The following is a 21979-nucleotide window of genomic DNA, read 5'->3' as shown; positions in this document are numbered from 1 at the left end:
TCAGAAGGGAAACTTAGTTCTGTAGATTATTGATACAGAGTGAAACTTTGTTCACTTTGTTATTACCTGCTTTAAAAAGAAACAGCAAGAGGAGGAGACAGGAAATACAAGCTCAGAATGGAGATTCATAATAAAATTTTAAAATCCATCGCATTCTTAAAATGTTTTCTTAAGCTTTGTGCGCCATGAATACTAATCCCAGATTGATCCCAAAACTCCAGATAAAATATAAAACGTGTTTTATTTAGTTCTTATTGGTATTAAACTGAATTTATTTTGAAATTTGGTCTTGGAATAGAAACATTTGTGCAGCATCATATTATTTTTCCTCCTTATCTTTTTCTCCTCAAAAAACTTGCCTAAATCAGGGTGTAGTTACCCTTTCCATTGCTTCATTTTGCGAAGCTCTTTGCACTTGAAAATATTATTTTTAATTTTATTCTTGTTCTCTTGCCAGCCAGGCTTCTTGCCTTTGTCTGTTTTGTTCAGTTCTCTTGCTTTTCTTCTGAGTTTTGTGTGAATGAAAACTTGATACCCCTAAAGCCGTTATTTCAACTGTGATCGCTGATGTCTTTGGTCTATGAGAGTGTATATATATGGTCAATCTCAAAAATGTGAACATTCCTTTTTAAGTCACAACAGTGTCCTAGTTTCAGCCAGGAAACTTGCTCTCTCTTCCCACCTGTGTAGACTGGATGCTTTGCAACTGAGCCTGTTAATTATAATAAATCATATCAATCTCATCCTATTGACCAGCCCTAAAACAATCTTGTCTCTTATTGCACATAAGAACATAAATAAATTCAAGCTGTCTGACTGATAATGATTTGCTTAGGTAGGTCAGGAGACTTCTGTAGTATTTACTGAGTTTATAGGACATTTTAGAAAATCTGCTTTGAAAGGAATCTTTCCTTTTGGCACCAAAAAGTATTTGTTTCTCAGTTTAAAGGCAGAGTGTTTCACCAGCGTTTTATTTCCTGATATCCTCCTGTCTGAAGTTGCAGGAGCTGAGTAAACTGGATGTACTGATGTTGCAAGCATTTCAGACCTATCATGGGGCCTTTCAGATTAACATTCAACTTGCATAGCTACAATTTTATGTTTCCAGCTGTGGGCCAGTCTGCAGAGTGACTAAACATCTCTATCACTGCCTGAAAAAAAGAAGGGAAAATAAGAATGCTCAACAGTCCTTCCATTCAAAACATAAATATGTTGTCTTGGATACCCACAGATGTGCTAGTTTTATGAACATGCTGTCCATTAATTTCTCTAAATCTGTCTTGGATATTGGATACCTCCACAACTTTTTACACTATCAAATTTCCTCTCACTTCACAATTTAAAGGTTTTTTTATGTCATTTTCTGTTCTTCTCCCTTCAACAAGTTTTTCTAAACTCTGAGTTGTTCCCTTCTTAGTTTTGTAGAGTCGACCAAGGTTTTATGAGCTTCTAACATAGCATTTTTTTTATGGCTTCTAGGCACTTTAATTTTTTTTGGTCATTTGACCGTTTTTTACTGTTCGCCTTATTCATACATCTCTCTATTTCTACATCATCTCTTATTTATTTATCCCCCTTTCAGGAGATTGAATGTCTGTGTGATGGGTTTCTGTGTGGTTTACTCTTCTGCCACAGTGGTACCTGTTATTGCACTTCATCAGCAGTTGCAAACATTACTTCCTCTTGAACTCAGCCCGAGGAAACCCTCAAGGAAAAAAAAAACCTTGAGAAAAAAGCAGAATAATGTTTTGTCTTGGGGGCTGCAGGGCTGGCTGCAGCCATTTCACTGTGTAGCTTCTTCCAGTCACGTTGCAAATGTCTGGTGCTAAATGCCTCAGTCTGGTTGGGGTCTCTGGGCTGTATGAAGAATGAAAGAGATCATTACTTCCCTTTAATATCTTGAAAAGTCCTTTAAAGAATAGATAAACAAAGGGAAAATGTGTAAAACTACATAAAAATAAAGTATAAACCTTTTAATATAAGAACTGTAACAGGATAAAATTTTACTTTTAAGTAAAAGTGTAAACTGAATGGTGACATCTATCAGATCATAAATATTTAAAGTGTGCTTTTGATATGTATCTCCTGGCACACCCGGCTGGGATTTCTCTCTGAGTTTTTAGGGAAGTGCTTTGACTACAAAACAGCAGAGAAGATGGACAGTAATTTTGTGAGTCACTGAAGGAATAGTTTCTGGACTCCTGCATAAATACTATTTGGGGCATCTGTGATTAAAGCTTCTCAAAATTAAAAAAAAAAAAAAGAAATAGCACACTGAAAAATTGTAATTAGTCTTAGAGGTAGAGCAATGATTAAAATTTAGATACTTGTTTAGATGGGAAGTAGAACACATCAAGAAAATAAAACAAATTTCCAGTGTACCAAGGCCTTCAGTGATGTGTGTCCTAGTCTAGCTCACCTGATTCTCCTTTTTCCTCCATATACCCAAATTACCTGGGATTTAAATATTGATGAAATGTTCCTGGAATTACAAAAAAAAACCCAACCCAAACCACAAAGAAATCCATCTGATTTGTATCACTCATCTTTTTTAGTTATTAAAATTATAAAAAAATAAAGTGTGGGGATGTTTTACTTGGGAGAAGAAAAGGGCCACACTCATCCCTAGAGAAACAGTGAATTAATGTCCAGATTCTTTAAATGGAACTCTGGAGCTTTCCAGTACATTCTACAAATGTTTCAAATTTTATGTGGGAATGAAAGGATTAAATCTATCAGGAGGAGTATAATAACAAAGACATAACCAAGGGAAAGAGACCTCATATTACGTGCAGCAAAGAGGAAATTAGGTGTAGTAAAGAAAAAAATACAATAAAGGTTTGGGCTTCCAGGTTCTCAAAATTGCATGAGAGGCAATAAAGGCCTTTTTCCTCCACACCAGCCCCTGCACCCACCAAAATGCACCCCTTCCCCAAGAAACAGGGATTTTGCACACCTACACGTTTAACAACTGCAATTATATGTAGTTAAAAAATAATAAACAGTAGGGAACAGTTTGATGCAAGTACTTGATGGTGCTTGCATTCAGATGATTCTTTTATTACTACCCTGTCCAAACACATTCACGTAGGTAAGTACTGGAAAAGTCTACTTTTGGTTTGGTTTGGGTTTTTTTCTAATTTAATCAAATTATTTGAAATTATTTTTTTTAACGATGTCATCTTGCAAGATGTTCTGAGAGCTGTAGGGAAAGATTGTGGGTGCTGTTTATTCTGCACTTATTTTAGGAGGAGAAAATGAGTAGTATTTGTGATTAAAGCATTTTGTTCTAGGCTCAGTCAACTAAACTTGTCTTGAGAGAAATTTGATTTTAGAGCATTGCTTAGCCCTGTGCATCAGCTACAGTGTAGAAAAGGAACCAAAAACTATACCTAAATAATGGCTTTCTGTCAAACTCCTATACCATGTTTGCCAGTTCCCTAAAAGTAAGAACTAACATCAGTTTTTCTGAAATTAGACTGAAATGAAATGATACAATTTTGAGGAAATATATTATCTAAGTCCTGCTTCCAGTCACATTGCTTTTAAAAATCTAGTTTGTTAGATTGGACATGCTATACATTTAAGTAATTGATAGCATTTTATATGTAATTTTTGGAAGTGCTGTCTGCATACAGATATATAGAGACAGAAAATGAAAACAGCAGAGCTACTCTTGTTCTTTCAAATATTACATTCACCCGCAGTTTTTACAGCCAAATCGTGAATTTTGCAATCTCAGGCTCTCTCTTCCTGTAAAAATCATTCCCTGTTTAGTCCTGTTCTTTCAGCACATGCCCTACTGCCATTCAGCTTTGCCATTTGGAGGTATGAATAGATGACATTCCAGCTGAATGCAGCAGCTGGGATGTGTGAGGAGAGGACATTGCACAGAAAGGCAATTTTCAGGCTATTCAAGGCTTTGGGGGGAAAAAAAAAGTCGACAACAAAAATAGTCTGTGTTAAAAAAGTGCCAGATAGAGAGAATGCTGATTATGGGTCTAAAAATCCTCCCTTTTTTGGAGGTCTCTGAGTACTTCCTGCAAATACTAGAAAATATCTGTCAGACTTGCAGCTGTAATATTGTGTGGATTGTGTTAATGTAGCCTAATAAAGGGTTGGCATGTAAATAGGTAATGCTGTTATTTTGAGAGGCTTCTATTACTGCCAAAGAAACCAAGAAGTTTGAAATGCAGAAGCACAGGTGGAGCTGAGAAGCTTGGCAAAAATGTAGAGTAAATTAGAATACGTATAAAAGAGCCACTTTGACAATTTTAACCGCTGGAGATGGGCTGACACAGAAGGAGAAACTCACTTCTATGCAGGAAATTATGCCAAAAGTGCTCTAAAAATAAAGCTGAAGCAGGATGCTCTGTTAACCCTTGTTTGTGTCAGAAAAATCGTAAGTCTTCACAGTTGCCATTTGGCATTCAGAACTGATTGTTTTGGTGCAGCTCTGAATATGCATGTACATATGGATTAATTTCTTAAATGAATGGTTTTTCTACACTGAAGTGTGTAGTGCATTTTCTTAGTTTGTTATTAATTTCCTGCTGGTACACCTATAAAAGCCACCTCTTCTCTATTGAGCAGTAGAGAATTGTTATTCAGGTTTTAACATGAACATTGTAGCAGTCTTACATTAGACTTAGAAATGTGTATAAAATTGCTCTTGTTTAAGCCATTTAATTAGGTTTTATTAGATAAGGACTGGCTTGTCATATTTGGGCAAAGCATTTTATAATCTTTCTGTGAATACCTATATTAAGGTATGTTAATAGCTTTATGGATTTACAACAATCACATGTATTTATAAAGTAGATGCAGTGTTTTATACAAGGCAGTATATTCTTTTGCTGTTTAGACTGTGACAGAACTTTGAAAAACATGAATTATATAGAAGATGTATAGTAGTACAGGCAATACAAAGTAAATCAGGAATGGAAAATTAGTTACTAACTGCTGTAGCTCTCAGTAATATGTGTTTGGGTTTTTTTCTAAGAAGCACAGTTTTAAATCACAACCTTGTAAACAATACTTCTGCTCTATTCTTATATAAATTGTGGTTATGGCTTTAGTGTTGAGTAAATCATCCTACACCAGAATTTTCTCCAATCTCTCTGTGCTTAGCTGCACTAGCAAAGGATAAAGTCACAGCAGCACAAAGTCTCACCTGATGTATTGGGAATTTCATGCCCTGCAGGATGAATTCAATTGAATTGCATTGAATTATGGTGGGGACAGAAAACCAGAAAAGTCCCTTAGTGAAGCAGAAATTAAATTTTAAGGCTCTGAGACTGTATCCTGGTTCTATTCTATAAAGGAGGACATTGTAGTTCTTTGGTCTTCATACTCTGCAGATAAAACTATCTTTTTTTCTCCTGAGTATAAAATCCTACATCCTTGAGAAGAAAACTGGGTAAAATCCTGTGCCTTCCTTGGGTGCTGCATTGGCTCTACAATTCCAGAAACTTCCACAAGTGTCAGAGACAGGGGCACTGCCCAGGGAAGGGAGAAGGAGCAGGAAGGGTGCAGGAGCAGCTGTAGATATGTTCTGCTGAAGGGCTTTGAGTTCAGTATTGTTTATTGATTGATTACATCTTCTTTTGAAGTAAAATAAAGTCCTATTTTAAAAAATGATTTGCTTAATATTCTTCTATGACTTTTTTTTTTTTTTACTGAATACGACAAGGAAAGAGTAGAAATGCAATTCAGCCAGTTGGAAATGGCTCTTAGGGGACAGTGTCTGAGATCATTCAGAAAATAAATCCTACTGCATCACGATTGTCAGTGAGATATATTTGTAGTGATACTGTAGCAACTGCAGTGAATAGAATAAGTTCTGGTTTTATAAGCTTTGTTTTCCTGACCTTGTAGACACAAGAGCATAGGACACGTTTTCTCACTTGGCTGTTGAGTGAGAATCAGAATCAGAGCATCAGTTGTGGGAATGTAATGGACCTGCTATGTCTGGACCCCACTCTCCTAGGGACCACTATATTTTTTGATTCTTCATTCATTTTTTACATTTAGAAGCAGGGCTGAAAAACTGACATTCACGAACTACGAGAAAGTGAAGAAGGTATTCCAATAAGAACGTTTAGGTAAAATGTATCCTTAACAAATGAGAAGATTAAAAGTTAAATCTACACTTACAAGGGTCTCTTTTTGTCTGGTACTTAACCAGAGTGTTTAGAAAACTTGACAGCTTGGATTTTTCCCAATAATATATTTGTCTGCAATGCTGAAAATCATAACAGTGTTCATTAGTGATCAGCCATTCTGATGTCTTTCCTCATGCTGCCCAGAAAACTTATAAATTCTTATTTCTGACCTCCTTCTTCATTAAGTCCGAAATTCCAAATGGGATTTTTTTTTTTTTCTCTTATTCATCTAGTCTCAAATCTGCATAATAGACTTTTTTGTCCCCAAAGCTTAGTCTTCTTCAGTTGTTATTTGTTATTCAGTTGTCATTTTGTTTCCTGTGCACCGAGCTCTGACCAACTGAGCTAAAAGTTTAACCAGCATGGTTGAAATGAAAGGTTAAGAATAGAAAGTCCTCGTAGCAAAAAGCAAAAGCAGCAAAACATGAAGTATAAGAGATTACCTTGAGTAGTAAAGTTTAAAAAGAGCTGTATTTTCTCCTTTGCGCACCCAGCTCTCAAGGACATCTATTGCAGCGTCACCAGGCAACAGGGGCAGCCTGAAACCTAATTAAAATCTTAGATCTTTGAACTTGCACAGAGAGTTTTGTGAATGTTAAGTGTTATCCAAATCAGTGTTTTCCAGCATTTCAGATCTCAGGGGTGAGGTGGCTCAAAGCCAAGCCCCAGGGAACTTGAGGCGTAGATGAAATTTTATAATTAATGAAAAACTTCTCCTTGAGCTAGGGTAAATTTTTGCCAAACTGGAAAAGAAAAATGCTGATCTGATTTATTCATGCTCTTCAGACAAGTGGAAAAGTTTGCTTTTAAATGTTAAAATTGCCTAGTGGGAAACCCACTCTAAAGGAAGTAACAGTGGTATATGTGGTTAAAAAAAAGAGGAAATCGATACTTGAAAATAAACATTGCTGATGTTTATGCTAAGATGAAATAATAAAAGGGCATTTAATAAGCAAATTTCTGTGGCTCAGAAAGAAAGAGAAGATGAGCTGTTGATTTCATCATTACAAATAATGCTGTAAATTAGTGATGTTTGCCACTTAGTATCAAAAAAGAAAGATCGCCTTTGAGGAGCTCAAGTAATCCAAATTCACTGCTAGAATATTCTTTGCCTCTGATAACACCACACAGTACTTAATAGCATAAGAATTTATAAGGGTCTATGTGACATAAAAATACATATGGCTTATTAATTTTAAAAAAGCTGCTTGATAAAGTCATGTTGGACCTGGAATGCTCCTGTCCTGGGCTCAGAGCTCGCCAGAGACTACTAGATTAGTTGGCAAGGCCATGGCTCTCATGGTTATAACTTGATTTCCATGGAAGTCATAAGAATTTAGAGCAAAAAGAAAAATGCAAAACTGATCATATCATGCTACCCCATACAAAACACCCATTGATTTCAAGGGTAAAGTCTTGGAGTGTTTGCCTTTTCTTTATGATCATGCTGTTGGATGCAGGTGTTAATTTACTAAATTCAAGGGGAGCAGAAAGAACTTTTCAGAAATATTTTTTTTACCCTTCAGAGTTTTTATATTCAACTAGACTGCTGTTATTTTGTACTTACTAATTTTAATCAAGAAGCCATGTAGCTGGAAAATGTCAACTTTATATGGCGTTTTCCAACTGAGGATTACTAGTCTGTGACTTTATAAAGATTATACTCCTCTCCTGAGACTAATTATCCTCCAGTAGTAATTTGATCAAATGGATACCATATTTGGGGAGATAATTCCAAAAAGAATAAGCTGTGTAAGCTGTTCAGCTGTAATGTGACTTCAGCATGTTGTTCAAAAAGAAGTAGAAGCACATGAAACTGTTTTTTTGTGACAGTAAAAAGAATTGATTCTCGCCTACTTTGCAACTATTTCATCCTGAAACCCTGGGATATTTTCAAATATAGACATTTTTATCCTTGCAAAAACATTCAGAGGGCTTGCTTAACGGCAACGTTCAAATTTGTTCAGCCTAAATCCTTATGTATTTCTAATTAATATCATGGCCTTGCTTAGGCAATTGTTTGCCATAAAGATGTGAAAACATTGATTATACAGTGCAGTAGGAAAAAAACACTTCAAAATTTACTGGCCTCTTCCTAAGAAACCACTGCAGCAATTCACTATATATCACTCAAGTGTTAGGAAGTAGTTCACCCTCAGTGTCTAGTCAACCTCATGCTGAGTCTTAAATGTAGAAATTGTGCTATTCTGGGCCCAAATCACCAATTTTCTGTTATCCTGAAATATTTTAAATTAGTTAGTTCTGGAGATTTCTTTCCCACACACCCTTTCAAATTCTGTTAATCTGTGTTTAGCTGCAGACGTTATTGGAGGAGGAAAGATTAAGTAGATCAATCAACTTGTCACTAGTTTTAGGCATAATAACTCCAGTGAGTTGAATTGATTTTGTTTAGTTGTTATTTAAGTGCTCTATTCATCTTAACAAAGCTGGCTTTATAGCTATGCTATAATTTAAAAATGCAGTTTCCATTACACTGCCTTGAAAAGTGGCTTTGCCATACCTGTCCCAGTAATTTTGCCTATTTGTCACGTTTACCTGTTTAAACCCTTCTGTGGAATGAATCTTCTGTTCTTCAGAAGCTGATTTCACAGTTTTTACAACTGAAAAACTTTGAAACAGCAACGACAGTAGTACTCAAATTGTTCCCTTTTTTTAAATGATTTATCTTGTAAACAATTTAAAACATGCTGAGTTTAATAGATGTTTCCTAAGTGAAGTTTTAAGGGTCTAATCAAGCAGGTGCTGCTTAAAGTATTCTGGAGGGTGTTGTCTAATCTCAATTTTCTTAGTGAATAAGGATTTGAGTAGTATTTTACCCCATAGTTCCACGAACTCAGGAAAGGTCTGCAGAGATAAAAAAGAAAATTTTAAATAATGTCAGATTTGTGTGGTTCATCCACGAGCTGTGCTGTCTTTTATGTATTGTGATTACTTTCTTTCAAATGCAGAATAGTCATTCTACTTCAGGGCATAAATTTAATCCTGTAGGTACAAGGTATTTGTGCATATTTGTGCATGTATTTGTGTATATGTATTTGTGTGTATGTTTAAATCAGAACCACCCCATACATACAGATTCAGATGCATATTTATGTGCGTACAAGGACATAATGTGATGTCAAGAAATAGCTTAAAAATACCAAACTATCAACAGATGATTCGTGGAAAGCTGTAAGGGCTCAGTTTCTCTGGATGTGTCCAGAAAACTTTTCTCTCTGTGGTATTGACTTGCTGAGCTGGTTTATCTTGGGTTTTGTGTCAGAACTTCAAGTCTTCCCATGCCATTCTCAGATTATTCTTGTTGTGGCAGATTTTTTTAGTGCTTATGTAAGCTTATTTCTCAGTTTATTTCAGTGGAGTTTTGCTCATTTACTGAAGGAGATAATTTGATCCTAAAGTTCTTCAGGCTACCACTGAGCTAGAAAATGCATATTTTCTAAATTAGACTCAGCAGTCGTCTCAAGTACAGTTTATGTACTGAATTTATGACAATATACCCATTTAGTCTTTCTTAAATAGTATTAGCCTGACATCCTTAATTTCAACAGTATTTTTTCAATAGCTGGTGTTCTGCAAGGACAAATACCTTTAAACACGAAGGATTTTAGGCCAGGGAGAAGTAGGTCACCAGGACAGCTCTACTTCTACATTAAAATAATATTTCAGTGGAAGAGCATGGGGTGTGCTGTGCAGTGGTGGGCCTGGTCCACTCCCTGGGTGTGGCTTTGGGTGCTGTGCATGAAAAGGTATTTGTGCAGTTTTTGGTACTTAGAAAAATCCTTGGACACCACAAAAAGCCAAGAATGGAAGCATCTTCATAAAGAAATAGATTACCCATTAACAACTTCCTGCTGTGTTCTTTTTTGGTTGTTCACTTGTGTTTAAAGGTCAAAGCAAGAGGGTAGAAAAAACTGTGATGAAAACAAGGCTGGTTTGCTGTGGGGGTGAACGCAGGTGGGAGGACCATCCTTTACAGCATCCAGTTCTTGGGTTGCTGATAAGGAACTGCCTTCCATTTTAAATGATATATGTGGACAGAAAAAAAAATACTGGGGAATAGAGATAGTGATAAGAGTAGTATAAAACAAAATTTGCAGGAGAAGGGAGATGATGCCTTATTTGATGGCTCACTGAGGCTCCAGACTGGCCCAAAGGAATGAGTAGGAGTAGATGCCAAATGAACCCCATTAAGTTCCTGAGGTAGTTCCCATGTATTGGCTGTATTAAATCAAATGCTTTACTGTGTTCTAATTTTCTTTTTTTTTTCTTTTCCTGTTGCATGAAGTCTGTAGGCAGATTAGATTTAATGGACTATTTTTCTCTCCCTGAATTCTCAATAGCATAGTTTGTGCTTTAAAAACAAACAAACAAACAAGCCCCCAAAAATCTCTCTTGCTGTGCAGCTGCATGTTGCAGCCACGAGCTTTTACATGTTTGATTTGGATGATGCTAAGCACTGAGCATTTAAACTGTAGAATTTATGCTGATGAACTTGAGTCTCAGGAGAAAAGATCTGGAACCTGAGAGTTAGGATATCCTCCTTCATCTGCCAAAAATGAGCTTAACTACATCAAGGAAATATTAGCATCCAGGCATAAAATTCATATCCTGGAGCTGATTAGTTTTGGGTAAAAGGTGTAACCTGCTGTTTACCAATGCCTCTTTCCTATGTTTGTCTTGTTGAATCACCATGGGGATTCACTGCAATACTTGATGGGGGTATCAGTTAATATTTTTTTATTAAATTCTATTTTTTTTTGTTCTTTTTTACAATGCTGTCACCTTATCTTAATTTTACAAGAAGATAAAACGTGGCACGGAAATTGATTGTGAAAAGCACATTGTTTTTAGCCAAAATGTAAATATGACGTCCCAAAGAACCGGTCAAAGCCAGAACTGCTCAGACAGATAGTCTGTTTAAAAATAACTCGTCCTGCTTTTTGTTCTTTGGAATAATTAAGATACAAAGATGCAGTGTTTCAGTGCTCTCCATTGGTTACTTCTGCAAAGTCCCCCTACCTATATAATATGCCTCCTTGGTATACTCTTCAGAAACTGAATTATTTTTTTTTTAAGCTTCGTGCAGCTCCTTTAGGTGTCATTTCAACAACACACAAGAACTGGTTCACTGAACTGGATCGTATGATTATAAAAACTTCATCCTTTCCTGGGTGAGAGACAACCTTTTTTTCCTGTGGCTGCAAAAGGAGAAAAAACAACACCACTTCTTGAGCTTTCCATTGTTGCAACAAGCAAAAGCAGATCCAGTTTTCTTGCTGAAATGGGCACAGCTAAGCTGGAAGCAGTGTTACAGCACTGCATGTCTCCAAAGTGCTTGCTCAGGTGGAAAACACACTGCTAATATTTTTCTCTTCATTGATGCAGATTGTCAGTGGCTGTTGCCAGCTCTTTGTTTTTGTCATTTGGGAAAAGCTCCAACTTATATTTGAAAGAAGAAGTGTGTGTGCACAATCTGTAGGAGTCTTATTTGCACTGCATTGCTTGCTGCCACTTGCATCCTCTGCACAGAGCAAGTACAGGGCAGGAAACAATCAGTTTGCATGGTTGCTGTGCATTCTTTAAAATTGTAAAGTATTGCACAGTTTTTATGATGGTTTATTCTCGATAAATAATGTAGAAATTGGCAATTTTAATTGAATTATTTCTAATCATTAAACAGGGAAAAGATTTTCCTTTAGAGGTAGTCCTTTAGGTGTCAAAAGAAATAAAAATATAAGTTTGCCCTAATCTTTGGGAGTTTTCTTCTGTTATTGTTAGAGATGCTTTAGGACGTATATTTTTTGATTTAATTCACATTTCTTCTAAAGTTCGACTACATATACTTTTTATACAGCTCAAGGGATATTACTTTGCTCCTTTCAATTAAGGTTGACTTGAAATTAATGTTCTGTGTTTCTCTTGCTGTAACTCTTTTACTCACGAAGGTGACTGTAGGAGCCAGACAGGACACTCAACACTGTAATCTGAAATACTCTTAGTCTTTGCAAGTTTATGAGCAGAACTATCTTTTCTTTTTGAAAGAATTTTGGACCATTTGCTTAAAAGAAGGAGACTATTGCTGTTTAGTGGGTGGCTCAGAGGGAGAAATGTGTGGTTTTTCATAGGGGCAGCAACCTCTTTGTTTTGGAGAAAACTTCAGGAAATTTTGGGGTTTTTTCCTAATCATGTGAAATTAAACATTTTGTCATTCCTAAAGTAATTATTTATCTTCTGCTCCCTTTGTTTATTTGTGTTCTGTTGGGGTTTATTGTTGGGGGCTTTTTTAATAATCTCAGGAGTGAGGCTTTGTACTTTACAAATAACAGTGAAAAACAGTTAAACTGATCACTTTGAGCTGTTGAGCTTTTTATTAAAGACCCCTGAACCACTCAAATGTGTGCTAATTCTCTGATCTGGTTAAGCTGTGGTACCAGCATCACCCCTGAGATAGATGCCTTTGCTGCACTGTGGGTGATTTTAGCTTGGTTAGCTGTTTTCCTTCACTAGCCCCTAATCAAGATGCCAATTGACCTGTGCCTCATTTTCCCTTTTCCTTACTTGCCAAATACCTTATTTCTCTGGTTGATTAATTAATTATTCCAAAGAACAACAGCTAGGACCAGTTATTTTTAAACAAACTAAAATGAGATTCTGTCAGTTGTGTTAAATATAATAAGTATAATTGGGAATAGAACCACGTATCTGCCTGGGTTGGCAGATTTAATCTACAATCCTGATTCTGTCATGCCTTGGCTGTTAATATTTCAAAGCATAGTTACTCATATTTGCCAGAAACATGAGTCTATGAATGTATCTATTTAAATCCTGAACTGGTGGAAATTTGGAATGACAAAGGTTTATCATCAGTAGATTTCAAGAAATAATTGTGGGTAATAAGACATGCAGCTGTTGAGCCGTAAGTTCATTAGAAGATTGCTTCTTTGAAAATCCAGCTGCCTTCAGAAATACTGAAATACATTTTGCAGATAAAAACATGCCACTTTTAAACAGCATACATAGTCAGCTGTGGCTTTAAGAAACATTCATGAGCAGTGCACCTGCTATGACCTAGGGCCAGATCTCTGTGATAGTTCTGAAAAGCATATGAGCATAAAAGTTATTAAATTTGCTGGGTAGATGCATTACTTAGATTGCCTGCCTGTGATTGACAGACCAATATTCTATTTGATATGATTGGATTGGATAAATTACATTTTTACATCCCTTCCTTTCCAATACAGGTATTAATGTGAAATCTGCAGACAGTCAAATTTGCTTTCTTGTCCAAACCTATTAATGCTTAGTTTCAAGTAAAAATCTAATAGGTATTGAAATAGAAAATTTGGTTGAATATTTTAAAAAAAAAAAAAAAAAAGAGAGAGAAAAAGGCTGAAAAATGAATCCTGCACAGGTTTTTTTGTGTAATCTCCTGGGCTAACTGTCTTGAATGTTTGTTGGTTGGGGTTTTTTTTGTTTGTTTTGTGCAATGTGGAAAGACTTTTGTAGAGGGGTTAAAAATTTCTAGTGTTTTCCCTTTCATGACAATAAAATACAAAAATTTTCAGGACTATAGCACCCCTTAGAGAGGGTGACTGTGAGGGTATTGGATCTGCACTCATAAAGAAAATCTCAATGAGATGCGAGACAAGAGCTCTCATTCTGTGAGCCTGTGAGGTAAAGGTGAGCTGCTGAGTGCTGGGGAGGCTGGACTTGCCCAGAGGCACCCTGTTAGTCATATGAGGTTTTAATGCTGTGGATTGAAGGACTGGAGAATAAAGAAAGAGAGAGAAGATGAACAAGTGTTTATGTATTTAAAGTACCTGTGAGTGTGGTTACAACCTTTCGGGTGTGGCTTGTTTGGATTTTATGTAATGTTGAAAAACACAAACCCAGTAAGACCTGTTGTCTGACGTTTGCTTAGCCTTAAATCTCTGAAATTCAGTTAGATAATTTCAGTGTTCAGTGTTCAGATCAATACTGAAGAAAAGATGAAATTTTTTGTACTGTTTTCACACTTATTGGTTTTTCTCAATCTTTACTAGCTAATTTTTGCTGTTTCTGTGTCACCCCGGAACCTGCACTTCAAGAGCACACAGTTGACATGCTTGGCCTTTTCCTTTCTCTGTAAGCTTTTTCCTGGGCTGTTGTACACCATTTATCTCCCCCTGCCTTTGTAGAGGAGTTTTCACTCATATCCTTTGCTTGCCATGGGTTTTTTTAATGTATTCATCATCAACTTGCACCTGGATTGTCTGAGTCATCAGCATTCCAGTCTTTCACACTTGTGGATACATTCTTCTCCTTATCTTCTCCTTATCTTACCCTTATCTCAAGTTCCCAGTCACAGTCCAAATTAGTAGGCATATTTGGGGAAAAGAGAAAATTGTGGATACCAGAATTTAATGCTAAGAAAATACTTATTTTGCAATGTGAAATTGTAACCATTTTAGGACATGACTCCAAGCCTCACTGAAACCCTTCCTTGACTTTGAGATACCCACTCAAGTCCATATTCATTAATGAAAGGTGATGTTTCTGTCAGAACTAGGAACCGATTAGAAGATGATCAGGCAGATCACCTATCCCAGACGTTCTTAGGGGAAGAATATCCTATGTCCTCTTGACAGATTGGGCTGATTTACAAGTACCAAGAAATGTCTTCAACTTTTTTTTGTGATTGTCTTTAACTTCCTCAGTTTTCTGCTAAAATATTACTTATTGTGCTTTGGGTTTTTTGGTGTTTTGTTTTTTTTTTCTGAAAATGTTTGGTCTGCAAATATGTATTATTTACTCTCAGAAACCAAAGAAGTTTAAACTGTACTCAGAGCTTTTTTATTATTATTACTTTTTCTTAACACTTAGGAGCCTGATATGAAGCATCCTGTCTGATGTTGCTGTACTGAGCTTAAATGGGGGCAAACACTTTTCAGAAGCATTGAAAAATGGCTCAGTTTACTCCTTTCCTCTCCCTTTCCAAAGAGGAGGGAGCCTGGTATAAAATGTTAGTTCACAGTCATGATTCATGAAGAAATAGTGTTAGTGGCTGAAAAAAAGTCACTTCAATCCTCAGAATTAGATCCTATTCCTGACTTCATCTTGCTAAATGACTTTTAGGAAATCATTAAAGGCTAGAAGTATTATCTAGTCCATATTATGTGGGTTCTTACTGCTCTGGGTATTGAATGAGCATGGTATGGTGGAAATACATCTAGTATGTGAATCAATCCAGTAAAACTGCCTTAGGTGTATCTATTTTCTTATTGAAAGATATTGTAGCAGTTTCTTCAATACAATTGATATGTATTTTAGATGTCTGTAGATCGTGCTTGCAAAAATTCTTTTAAAAATTAAATGTATTGGCCAAAAAGTTCTGTAACAACAAATATTCAGTGTAGTGCTACTGAGAGAATTCAGGTGACAGAGCCTATTAATATTAAAGCAAAGCCAAATGATACCACTCCACAGAGAGCCACATAAATGTATGCCTTACCCATCTCCTGTCCTTCTCCTTCCATAACTGTGTCATTTCTGTTTGAAGACAGATGTTGGCAATTCTGGATCTGAAACATGCTTAATGCAGCATTTCATGTCCTGCTGCTATTACATTGGAAAAAAGTGAAGTTGTAGAAAAGCATGTCAACAGTCTGACCCCTCACTCCTCCAGTGATAGAGGAGCTCATTTTTTTCAAGGTCAGAAATGGGGTTTATATCGAGATGTTTGGTCACAGCACACTCTATTCACTCCTGTCACCTTGCTTTAATGAGAGCTTTCACTGTCTTTTTTGTTGTGTTTTTTTTTTTTTTTTTAAGCCCAGCCTTCAGCTTGCAGCAGCACCAAGTTCTGCTTGTCATTCTGTTCACAACTGTCAAGTGAACAGAAGGACCTTTGGGCTAACATCTACTTAACTAGGTGTTCTGCTTTGTTGATCCTGCAAACCATCCCCAGAGCATTCAGCCACCCCTACCAAAGGGAAAAATCAAAGAATTGCCAGTTTTTTTCTCTAAATAACCCTGCATAGCATAGGCAATTACCCTTCATTTCAGATACAAATTCTCTGCAATGGGTTCTGCATTCAATATGCTTCTGTATTTAATTAGAATGTCTGACATGAAAAGAATTAGAAATGGCATTTGCTTTTGCATTGCAAAGTCCTATTGAAATGACTGGAGCACCAAGACAAACACAATGAACACAGAACTCCTGCTAAAAGCTCGAATAGGAGATTTTTGTGTGTTGCTTATCAACTTGTTCAGCTCAGCTGGACTACATGAAATTCAGGAAGAAATATAACAGCCTCTAGTATTAGCAGGGACAGATAGGCAGAAGAAAAGAAATGTATTCTCTCTGTTTGGGAAAGCTTGTCCTTAAGTGCCTTTATCTGTAACACGAGTGTAAGGCAGGGGGACAGGTTACAGAAGGAAAGCTCAAAATGAACAAAACAGTCCAAATGTGTCTAAGCTTACAACAGTGGTAATGTGCCATGTTTGCAGGGGTTACCCAGCTTGGCTGTCAGCTTTCAGATGTTGCATGTCATCGTGGCTGGGCTTCGCGAACGAAGATTTGGGAAGGCACTATCCACTTTTGCTACAGGCACGCTGGTGGCTTATGAGGCCAATACGTGACAGACATATCCGATTGCAAAAGGCACAACAGAAAGACTCCTTAGATGGTGTAATCTGCAAGACACGGTTCTTTCTGCGTTGCCTTTTTTCCTCGAGAGTGATCCTGCGTGTGTTCTCGAAGGAGACAGCTGCGTTATAGATGGTGTGTCTCCAGGCCTCCTGATTTGAGGCCAGAGTAGACCAGTTATGGTGATCAATATGGCAAAGGCTGGGATGTTGTTTCAGGGAGTCCTTGAATCTTTTCTTCGAGGCTCCTCTCATGCGGCAGCCAGTGGCAAGTTCACCATAGAGCAGGATCTTAGGAAGCCGCAGACCCAACCCTGCATGCAGGCAGTTCAGGATATTGGTCATTTGAGACTGACCGGAGATGACAGTCTCTTGGGGCAGCACCCTGAACGACCAAGCAGCCTTTTCAAGGACAGCACTGCTTGCTCCACTCGGAGAGGGGCCTAGAAAAGGTGGCCTAAACAAAGCTCATCTCCACTTTCACCCGGTTGGTTAACCGCAGGCCAACGGGCATCTTCTTCCAATGCGGTCGCACAAAGAGCAAAAGACAAAGGCATGCACCTGCCTCCAAAGGTGTACCTAAATTAACTCTAGCATGTTGGAACATCAGAACCATGCTCGATTCTGCGGGTAGCGGGCGTCCTGAGCGTCGGTTTGCCCTAATTGCCCATGAGCTGGCTCGTCTCAACATCGACATCTGTTGCATGTGCCTCCTAAATAACAGTACAGGCTGAGGTGTAAGAGCACTGAGAGGCTGAAGCCTGACCGTAGTGGAAGTGGGCTTTTCCCAGGAATTCAGAGCTGGAAGGACAACGGTGCTTTCTGAGTTTGGATCCAGCCAGATCTGAAAAGTGTGCAGCCCCTATATGCATCACCACATTGGTGAGGCAGTGTCCTTCAGCTGTCTGGCACACTTGGCCACCGAAAAACTGCAGGGAAAAGAGGCTCAAACATCCTCGAGAATATCAAGGCCAAAAAGTCACATTGTCTTCACTGGCCATAACAACAGGTAGAAATGCACTTCTTAAGGTCTTATTTGGAAAACCTCACAGAGTGTAGGGAGCTCAGTTTATCTCTCTCAGAAAGATGAAGGGCTGAGCCAACCCTGCTGGGATTAAAGCACTCGCCCTGTTTCGTGCGATATAAACCGTTTTTCATCATGGTGAAATACAAAGCTAATACCCAGAGCAAACTGGATTCCAACACGCTGTGATAACAAATAAATCCAGATGTTTGATTTTGGCCTGTTGCTGTCTTCTGATTTCTCTCCTAAGGGCACAGTGGAGCACTTTGGTTTCACGGGAGATGGAAGGCAGTTCGTCATGGCAGTTGTTCCCAACACTAGGGCTGAGCAGGGTCCGGGGTTTTTCTGCTGTTCTTGGGTTTGGTTGTTTTTTCCAATGTAATGCCTGTTAGAGGGAAATGTTCCAGTGATGAGCAGGGGCTCAGCATGGTTTGATTTGCACTATTCATCAAGGAGAAGCACAGCTGAATCTATCTTCTATACAACAACAACAGAAAAATAAGTCAGAGCTCAGATAAAATGTCTGAATTGCAGTTGATTGCTGAGAATACAATTTTCTGAGAGAGAAAGTGATTTTCTTTCCCTGAACATACTTCGTATCCTCTGCTTTCAAAGGCCAGCAGACAAACTAAATTGCTTTGTACTGATGATGTCTAGGTTATATATTTGTTCATTCTGGGATTAGATCCTGATGTTGATTCAAGTAGATAACACCGGTGTTTCAAATTATGAAACACAAACATAAGAGTATTAAAGCACTCATTGTGTGACATGGGGTCAAGATAAACTAACTTCAAAAAATGACATCTGAAAATTTGTGGCTTTGACATTGGTGGTGTAAGTCTAGCCTTCTGTTAGTAGAACATATGATTCATCAGATAAATCTTAATCCCCCTAACTTCAGATTTATGATGATAATAAACCCCTTTAAATTTGACACAGTTGCCAGTGCCTACAAACTGTGACTCTTGTCTTATATTTACTGTACATGCTAAATCAGATGGAGAAATTATAAAAAAAATGCAATGTGTAGCTATATAATTAATGATTTTTATAAAATGACTTTGCAGAAGAGGAAGTAACTAAAGCTGTAACTGTAAAAGTGCTTCTATTGAACTTTCAAGTGTGCAGTTTCTGCTTTCCTTTGCAAGCCTTTGTCTGAGTTTTCTAATTGGCATCATGGTTATTGTTTTTCTGAGAATGCTAAGGCCTCCTCTCTGTATTTTTCTTCTGTTTAGACACTCATTTACATTAAAACACCTATTTAGTTTGAATATCATGGTATTCTTTCTCTACATCTAAAAGGCCATTTCTAACTAAAATCATTACTCCATATAATTTTAAAATTGGTATTAGTGAGATATTTACAGATACTTAATTCCTTAATTTTTAAGCTTGAAATGCCCAAGACCTTTTTCTCTTAAGTACTTAGTAACAAATGTAGTATTGAAATTAAAACTGTGTAAAATTCTTGTTTAACTTATTTGTTGTTGCTCTTTGAAGGATTCTTAATAGGAAAATAAGCATAATCTTGAATCCATGTAGGTCTTGAAAGTCAGAACTTCTATACTGAATCAATAGGCATTTGTAAACTTGAAATTTCATTGATTAATTAATCTGATTTTGAATAGCCCCTTTCTAGCAAAAGGGACATATTCTTTTAGGATATGTAGCTGATTAGAATTCTCATTTTGCTACATTTAATTCAGAATCCAGACAACACTGGGCTCTGTTATATGTTCATTGGGCTCTGTTCATATGTTTTACTGGTATACTCCACATTCTGCTATAAAAATTAGCACTATTAATCAGGATACAAAGCTATTTTTGACAGTGACTTGATTTGTGAAGTAATATAAAATCACTCAAATTGTATGCAAGAAGTTGCCACCTGCCCCTGTCGAGGTCCTACTTATTAAGCTCTTGATAATAGTAACTTTTAATGCTTGCTTTCATTTCTAAAAATGTTATTAAGTTCAGATTAAATCATGACTATTTTGCCTGCATTCTGATAACCCTGCTGGGGTTTTTTGTTACTAATAGACTGGATAATGAGACAGGATTGGTAAATCATGTTTAACCTAGCTAAACCTCCACAATGGATTTCATCTCCTAACTTTAAATATTTTCATCAAGTTTTGGTGTGGGACAAGTTCTTTTAACTATATTCTTTTACCAGGCTTATTTGGCCTGATGTGGAAATTTTGACAACCATCTAATCCATCATGTGTCCTGCTGACACACATTCTGGGTCACTGCAGGATCTCCTCAAAACAGCAGGTGTAGAAGTTACTTGTGAAATAGTAATGTAGTAATAGAAGTTATTACTTATAATATATACATATACATCTATTATATATATATTCTATATATGTATAGAGAATGTGTATATATATATGTTGGGTGAAAGGAAGATAAATGAGTAAAAATGTAAGGGTTACAACTCGTTCTTACTTTGGTTCTGAAATACGGAGTTTGTCACATCTCCTCGTTTTGGAATTAAGCAAATGAGGTTTCACATGGAATTTGAGTTTCTTTGCATTTGCTTCAATGAGACAGGTTTTTTCAAGGAAAACTCAAAGCTTCTGATTCTGGAATTAAAGCTTCCAGTGTTTCAGTGGGATGTGGACCTAAATTTGAACTGGATGGAATTACAGTTTTGGCTCTAATGACAGCTTGTTCTTGTGTACAATCTTCAGGAAAGCTATTGTTATTCAGTAATAAACATATATTCCTGAAATGTTGGGAGTTCAGTTTCTGTTTGTGTATTTACAGCTCCTTAGCACAGGAGCAGTTAGTTTCAGTTAGTTTTGGTGTTCTTTTCATTTCCCTTTAGTGTCAAACATGTTATGTTCAGCACCTGAAGATCTGCTTATTGAATACTTCTGTTTCTAGCCAGTTTTGAAAGATGTTCTCACTGCAGAGAAATCTTCACTCTCGACTGTCAATTATGGGATGAGTGAGGAGTGCAAAAAGAATGACTATGGAAAATGCATTTTGTCAAGGTTTATTATTTTCCCTGAAAATGAGAAAAAATACACTTAAAACTCCTACATGAAAAGGCGTATTGAGTTGGTGAAATGTTTTATCAGGTAGCTAACCTTCTACAGATTTTGATTGCTTGTGATTTTAAATTATGAAATTTAGCAAAAAGACCCCATGAATTTGATCATCAAGGTCAAGTGATGAGATCTTGGCCCTATTACTCACCTGTTAAAATGATTTACTGAAAATGATACTGAGCTATGCAGTTGACACCAGGTAAGGATCAGATGGGTTTTTTCTGCCCTTTTGTACCTCAGAGTATTAAATCTAAATTACTTTCAGTTGTCAGAGTGTGTTGGAAGGTTTCTGTAAGCAGTCCTGTTCCTCCTAAAGCAAATTTTATAGCCTTTTAGAATTCTGTAAGGGAGTATTGTGCCTTGATGAATCTCTTTTGTCTTACCTGTGTCTTTGTTGGTGACTTGAAGGTATTATCCATGTAGAAAATAAAACCAGTGTGGTCAAATAGTTAATATTTCAGCAACCCTCACTAATAAACACCTTGGTTTTTTCTTGTCTCCCCCTCAGAACAAAAGCCTCAAAACCAAGCTCTTGTCAGGAAACAAGCTTTGTGGCATTCATGCAGAGGAGGTAAGGAAGGTTCCTCTCTGTTCTAAATCTAACATAACCCAAAGAAGTTTGCATCAAAGCCTTTTTTACTGAGGTTCAGTATATATATATATATATATATATATATATACCAGAATATAGAATACATATTATGTTTATGTTCCTAAAGTGCTCTCATTCCAGCTCATTTCTGTGACTTCACTAGAAGCAGCATAAATGTTTTAGAAAGTGAGCTGCAAACTCAAGTTTTAGACAAGTGAAATCATTTGGGCACGCTTATGATATAGCTCTGCAAATTTATTATGCATCTATAGCATATATAAAACCGATTTACTTTCCTTGATCTCCATGCCTAGACTAAGATGGGAATTGCCAAATGCCTGTTTTGAAATTAAGTTAGAGACAGGCAAAATTTATTGTTATTGATTCCTAGAATGTTTCATTACTTCAGGGATAAAAGGGTCACTTTATGAAATTGTGGGAACGAAATCTCCCCTCTACTGAAGACTGAGATGGAAAAGATAGTCAG

At 36.9% G+C, this 21979-nt stretch overlaps 1 protein-coding gene across 3 annotated transcripts in view; it reads left to right on the top strand.

The window, feature by feature from the left end:
• Window positions 1-21979, top strand: part of LUZP2 (leucine zipper protein 2) — a 139196-nt gene that overhangs the window by 77679 nt on the left and 39538 nt on the right. For all 3 annotated transcript variants that reach the window (XM_032691570.1, XM_032691569.1, XM_032691571.1), the window contains exon 6: window positions 21409-21471. In XM_032691570.1, coding sequence (XP_032547461.1) covers window positions 21409-21471 — 63 coding nt within the window. The remainder of the gene's footprint in view (window positions 1-21408; window positions 21472-21979) is intronic.

The sequence above is a fragment of the Chiroxiphia lanceolata genome, chromosome 6 (assembly GCF_009829145.1).
Source record: "Chiroxiphia lanceolata isolate bChiLan1 chromosome 6, bChiLan1.pri, whole genome shotgun sequence".
Lineage (NCBI taxonomy): Eukaryota > Metazoa > Chordata > Aves > Passeriformes > Pipridae > Chiroxiphia > Chiroxiphia lanceolata.
This window is presented reverse-complemented; position numbering and strand designations above follow the sequence as displayed.